At 38.1% G+C, this 6,766-nt stretch overlaps 1 protein-coding gene across 1 annotated transcript; it reads right to left on the bottom strand.

The window, feature by feature from the left end:
* Positions 1-1,046: 1,046 nt before the first annotated feature.
* On the bottom strand, positions 1,047-2,434 carry LOC131151246 (1-aminocyclopropane-1-carboxylate oxidase homolog 1-like). Its single transcript, XM_058102499.1, has 3 exons — positions 1,860-2,434; positions 1,432-1,753; positions 1,047-1,322 (listed from the first exon to the last, which is right to left on the bottom strand). The coding sequence occupies exons 1-3, from the start codon at positions 2,399-2,401 to the stop codon at positions 1,047-1,049; spliced, it is 1,140 nt and encodes a 379-aa protein (XP_057958482.1). The 5' UTR covers positions 2,402-2,434.
* Positions 2,435-6,766: the final 4,332 nt, after the last annotated feature.

Genomic DNA, 6,766 nt, shown 5'->3' with positions numbered 1-6,766 from the left:
ACCCAAGATCACAACTGTATAGTATAAGACTCTTTGATCCAAAGGTGTGAATATAGAGAAAGAATCGTCGAAGGGATGATCCTTTCATGTAAGATCTAGAACCCTCTAATTTTAAGATGTGCACTAGAATTTAGATCCATACAAATGAGAAACTTGCAAGGACTTGTACAATCCTAACCAAATATTGCCCTTGCAGGCGACTAGACCCAACTCTAAGGATTTGATAATTTTGAAATAGCTTGTCTACAAATGTGCAATTTTTGCTATGTAGGCTAAGGTGCAATAATTTTCATGTTCAATTCTCTCGTTGCATAAATTTTTAATGATATTAATTGTTAGTTGAAAACTGTGATAATTGAGGATCAAGATTTTATTTAATTGTCTTTTAGATAGTATTTGGAAGCATGATTTTTGAAATTGAATTGGATTTTGATTTCTATAGATTAAAAAGAAACTTAGTACAACATTATATTGCATTTTTTTGTTTAAATTTATATAAATTTAAATTTAAAATTTAAAATTCTAATTCCAAACACATGATTAGAGTAAAATCACGAGACTCATAAATTAAAATCAAACAATAAGTCATGAAACTATAAGTATTAATTATTGGCCCCTCTGTGAAGTTAATGAATCAAGCCAAAATAATTATTGGGGTCAACCGCGATGTTATATCAAGGCCAAGGGGAGAACAGAAAAAAACAAAATTAAATACATATTTTTTTATTAAAACAGGTACAAATTAATACATAATCACAAGACAAGGACAAAGTACCTCCCGACACTACCTAGAAGGCAACTTATTTGTAATGAAACATACAATAATTCAGTGAATGAAGATATCTGCAGATAATTTGGTAGCTAGAACTCCAATATTATCGGCACACAATATGCATCGATGAACACATACACCCCCTCACCTTCCACTTGCCTTGATTAATTTACACACATTCCTAGTCACCCACAAAGTTCTATCAATTGCATGCACACACATCCATGCATGCATGCTTATTTAATTCATCATCTGCTACTTTTTTTTTTTCTCTTCAGAATGAGGCATCTGCTACCTTTCGTGTCTTGAAACAATCAAGTTTGTTCTTCTCTTCAAGCCCGCCGGCAAAAAATCTGCCGACATATTCATCTAAGGTAATCTCTCTGTACACCGGGGGGCTTTCTTCTGAGAGTAACTCCTTGATTGGCCCGTAAGGCTTTGGAGGTACGGTCAGATGTCCCGAGAAAAAGCACGCTACTGATATCCTCGGTCCAGCCCTCTTGGCCACCACTCTGTGCTGGATGCTCTTGAACTTGTCGTTTGATAAAATCTAAACACAATTATTAAGCACAACATCGATTGATTAATCTAATTAATCATGTATTAATTAAAATTAGGAAAGTAATTAAGCTGTGTAAAATAATTAATATTTGTTCAACCTGTAGAAGATCTGCTATGTTTACTACTAATCCTCCTGGGATGGGTTCGACATCAACCCATTGGTCTTCATGTATGACTTGGAGGGCACCAATCTGGTCTTGAAGGAGAACGGTGAGGAAGGAAGGGTCGGAGTGGGTGCTGGCTCCCAGAGTCAGCTCTGGCTCGGGGCATGGTGGGTAGTAGTGGCACACCAGGGTGCATCCTTTGGCACACTCCATGGCTCTTAGGTGGTCCGGCTTGAGCCCAAGAGCCTCAGATAGCAAGTCGAACAATGCGTCTCCCAACTTCATAACATGCCTTGCGTACTCCGTCGTCGTTTCTCTGATAAGTTGAAGATGCAACTACTAGTGTTAACTAATCAAAAGATAAATGTATATTACACGCAGAGACTCTTACCCAGCTACTGTTCATACATAACAGTACGTACCTGCATGAAACGGGTAGTATTTCCGGATCGAAGCTATCAGAAGCCAGCATAGAGATAGTCAAGGTGTCCCTCCAGTTGGCGGTTTGGGACTTATACAAATCATGGTTGCAGTTGAATCTCACTTTCCTCCGGCGATCTCGAGTGTAGAGTTCTTTCTTAACCTCCTGGTCTCCCTCATTGAACAAGCGCAGCCCATGAATCATCCCATCCATTACCTTCAAGGGGATTTCATGGTTCACCACCTGGAAGAAGCCCCACTTCTCTGCTGCAACCTTGACTTCCTCGACAGTCTCCTTGCGTCGGTCGGCGATATCGATTCCGGCGAGGTCAATGACCGGCACCCGAAGATTGGAGCGCGGACAGTTCAGCTCCTCGGCGAGTTCTTCCGGTGGTCGGACGAATATCTTTGGGATATGCTTCAAACCGGCATCTGTCAGTCCTTTGACACCAGCTTTCGTTTTGTCAAAAGCTTTTAGCTCGGCGGTTCGGTCATAGTCCATGGCGAGTTCAGGGAAGGATTGCCTCATGCTTGAGATTTCCATTGCTTCTCTGTTTTACGTCCGAAAGAACAGGTGAAGGTTTAGTGAAGGTGCAGTTGGTTCATCACCGTCTTCTGGGATATATAATCCGCTGATCGATTCTCTGTGTGGCTGGACAAATCGACATCTGAAATATTAAAAGAAATGGAAAAGACAGAAATATTTTTCTGAAAAATGGAAAAGACAGATATAATTAAAAAATTATTAAACAAGGAAATCAATTATATTGTATGAAATCAATTAAACAACACGTCAGGCATGGATTCTAATTTTTATTTTTAAGTTTGGAATTGCAAAATTGCATGCTCAAACTTAGAAATCTGTCATTTTGATGGGCATTTAAATTTGCAAAATAAAAACATCGACTTAAGTAAAATAAGATTAAATAGGCCTATAATATAATATTTTAGGGCTTCTGGATGTGACTTTGTACCAGTAGTAATTCAATGACTATATCTGTCCTCATTCGAATGGGTTTATTATCAAAAAATGACGCAAATCATTTCTAGGATACAACAAATCCACAAAAGATTTGTATGTAGAAGATTTTTTTTTTTTGGCAAAACTATCTAAAAACGATTAATGCATTAAAAAAATAAAAGAGAATTTTTTTTTTTTGAAGATTAAACTTGTCATTAAGACCTCTTTTTTGAACATGAATAGTTACTAAATGTTAGCATACCATCTTAAAAGAATTAAATAATCATGACTATTCTATTGAATTTTAAACTAATAATTATTTCTAAACAAAGCATGGCCAAAGTGCCCTGGTGCAAAGTGATGAAATAAAAATGTAACTATTCATATCTTTATATTTAATTATTTAGATCCACTTAACTCCTCTTAAAAATTCATATTAACTAATGTCTTGACCCACTCATGTGGGTGCATTTATTGTTGTTTGGAAAGGCACAACTTGTGGAGCATGCACAGCCTTGAGCGTGCATTCCGTTTTCAATGCTACTCCATCTCAATGCTCCTTTCTCTCATATATTTATATGTGCAATGCTTTGTAAAGCAATGTGTGTGCAAAATAAAATATATATCAGAGAAGAATAGAGATTGTTGTGTGTGTTGTGTGCATGAGGCAGAGTGGTTTGCGCTAGAGTAGAGTGAGAGTGTGTTTCTCCTCCTCCACTGTATTTTTCTTTATTGATCATATAGTGTGACCTCCTCTCTCTCGTGGATGTAGGCGAGTTTGGCCGAACAACGTAATTTCCTTTGTGTTTAGTGTGTTCTGTGTGTGATTGTGATTGTGCTTTATGTACCTGGATTCATCCCCTTCCCCTTAACAACTGGTATCAGAGTTTGGAAAGGGTAAGGAGCATTATTAAAAAAAAAAATCTAAGCTTACCTTCGGGTTCGGCGACGTTGAGACAAAGCTCGGACAGCAGTCGCAGAGACTCCACCATACCAGCTCCTCGAGTTGCTTCCTCGCGAAGATTGCGTGCAACTGTTGATCGTTCGGATTTTCGATTGCGGGTGATTGCAGCATCTGGTTGTCTAGTATGTGAAGAACACGTTTTTTTTTTCTACGCAGAGGTAGAGACGGAGAAAGGGTGAAGTGGAAGTAGAATCTTCCACTACAAGTCATTTAACAACTAATTTTTTTTTTAATATAAAAGAAGGGGCGGTCACATCTTAACTTTTTTCTTAGACTTGATAATTGCTTTGGAGTTCTTTTGCAATGGAGAATATAGTGTGCAGGAAAAAGTTTGCTGTCACGCCACATCCAATTTGTCCACGTCACCAGTAGGGACCACCTGCCAAGTCACCAAAGGGGCCAGCCTGCCACGTCATCTATGGAGCCCACATATATCGGGCAAGACCTATTCCTAGCTATTTTTGTCGTTTTGGACGCATTGTTGCAGTCAATTTTGCCAAAATCAGCCTCTAAGGTACTGTTTTATAATGGATGACAAATTATCTAAGTTCGGCGTGGAGAAATTTGACGGTCGGAACAATTTCAGTTTATGGCAGAGTACAATCAAGGATATCTTGATTCAGTGTGACTTAATCAAGCTGCTAATGGGTAAGAAGCTAGAAAATATCAGTGATGATGATTGGGCAGAGATGAAAATGTTAGTACTATTCATTCATGCTTGTCAGATGAGGTTAAATATTCTATTTTAGATGAATCATTACCTGTTGAACTATGGAATAAATTGGAACAGAGATACATGTCAAAATCTCTAACAAACAAGTTATTTTTGAAGAAGAAACTCTATTAGCTAAAAATGGAAGAAGGAGTAATATTATTGACAACATAAATGATTACAACAAGATCATGACTCAGTTGATGAGTCTTGGTGTAAAAGTTGAAGAAGAAGATAAAACACTTCTTCTCCTGGTATCTCTACCACCTTCTTATGATAGTCTTGTCACAGCATTGCTTGTTGGTAAGGAAACTTTAAATTTAGAAGAAGTGATGGCTTCACTACAAGATATTGACACCCTCAAAAAGCCAACTATTAACCTTCAAGGGCGTGCCTTGGTCACACAAGGTAAGAAACAGACCAGGGGTAGAAATCAAAACCATGGAAGATCGAGAAGCAGACGGTTCTAATCAAGAGCTCTAGGAAATTCCAACAACACTCAGAACAAAAGGAAGATTGAGTGTTGGAATTGTGGCAAGATTAGCCACTACAAAAATCAATGTCGATCCTAGAAGAAGGAGCCTAAAAATAAGGTTGAAGCAAATGTCGCCTCTTCTTCAGAAGAAGGAAATGCAATGTTATGCTTTTTGAAAAGAAAGTGAGAGTCTTGGGTATTAGACTCTAGAGCCTCGTTTCGCGCAATAGGCAACAAAGAAATGCTTAACAGGTATGTACCCTGTAATCTTGGCAATGTTTATCTTGGTGATGACAAACCTTGTGAAATTGAAGGAAAAGGAGAAGCAAAAATAAATTTTACAGGTACCACCTGGAACTGATGTCAGATATATCCCTGATCTCAAGAAAAAAATAATATCTGTTAGAAAGCTTGCAAGTGAAGGCTACACTACAACCTTTTGTGGCGATAGTTGGAAAATTTCCAAAGGTGCAATGACATGCTTGCGCAGTATGAAAACTGGTACTCTTTATATGACTATAGATGCTTGCATGTCAATTTCAGTTGCTGTAAGGAATGAAGATTCAAACCTATGGCACCAGAAACTTGGTCACATGAGTGAGAAAGGTTTGAAAATCATGAACTCAAAGGGAAAGATACCAGGTCTCCAGTCAATTAATATTGACCAATGTGAGAGCTGCATCCTTGGAAAATAGCAAAGTGTCAGCTTTCAGACATTTGATAGAACTCCAAAGAAAGAAAATTTAGAGCTGGTGCACACTGATGTTTGGGGAATGAGCCCAGTTTCATACATTGGCGGGAAATCCTATTTCGTCACCTTTTTATGACGACCATTCCAGGAAGGTATGAGTTTATTTTTTAAGACATAAATATGAAGTGTATGATGTTTTTAGGAAATGGAAGGCCATGGTGGAAAATAAAACAGGCTTAAAAATCAAAAAGCTGAGATTAGACAATGGTGGTGAATATGAAGATAGAGAATTCAAAAGGTTGTGTTACAAGCATGGGATCAGACTTGAAAGAACCATGCCAAGTACACCCCAACACAACGACATAGTAGAACGAATGAACAGAACCTTGACTGAGAGAGCCAGAAGTATGCAATTACAAGTAGGTTTACCAAAGCAGTTTTGGGCAGAAGCTATCAACACAACTACTTATCTTATCAACCGAAGTCCATCAATACCATTGCAGTTCCAGTTACCGGAGGAGGTATGGAGCAAAAGGGAGGTTAAACTTTCACATTTAAAAGTTTTCAGTTGCATTGCTTATGTACATATAAGTAATCAGGTTAGGAGCAAGCTTGATCCAAAATCTCAAAAATATACATTTCTTGGATATGGTGAAGATAAGTTTGGTTACCGCATCTGGAATGATCAAAACAAGAAAATAATTAGAAGTCGAGATGTTGTTTTCAATGAAAAGGTTATATACAAAGATGCGGCATCATTAAGTAATCCCGCACTATATAACCCTGATATTGTAGAGTTGGATGATTTCACTAACAGCAACAGGCCACAACAGACTATTGATAATTACCATACAGGTGAATCTATCATAGAGGAGTGCTCTGAAGCACCACAGTCTCCAACTTTGACTCCTACTCTAACACTGAGGAGGTCTTCCCGACAGCATGTACCAAATAGGAGATATTTTGATTATTTGTTAGTAACAAATGCAGGTGAACCAGAGTGCTATGATGCAGTATGTTAGGTGAATGAGGCTAGCAAGTGAGAACTTGCCATGAAAGATGAGATGAAATCCCTCACCGACAATAGGACGTGGGAGCTAGCTAGA

This window comes from Malania oleifera, chromosome 3 (genome assembly GCF_029873635.1).
Source record: "Malania oleifera isolate guangnan ecotype guangnan chromosome 3, ASM2987363v1, whole genome shotgun sequence".
NCBI classification, from domain to species: Eukaryota; Viridiplantae; Streptophyta; class Magnoliopsida; order Santalales; family Ximeniaceae; genus Malania; species Malania oleifera.
Note: the sequence above shows the minus strand (reverse complement) of the source record. Positions and strands in the feature narration are given on the sequence as shown.

What these genes read in the sequence shown, in the direction of transcription:
- LOC131151246 (XM_058102499.1), bottom strand. Translation starts at nt 2,401, where the DNA reads ATGGAAATCTCAAGCATGAGGCAATCCTTCCCTGAACTCGCCATGGAC. An exon ending in ATACTACCCGTTTCATGCAG is followed by an intron (nt 1,754 to 1,859) that starts GTACGTACTGTT and finishes TCAACTTATCAG; the next exon opens with AGAAACGACGACGGAGTACG. An exon ending in ACATAGCAGATCTTCTACAG is followed by an intron (nt 1,323 to 1,431) that starts GTTGAACAAATA and finishes AATTGTGTTTAG; the next exon opens with ATTTTATCAAACGACAAGTT.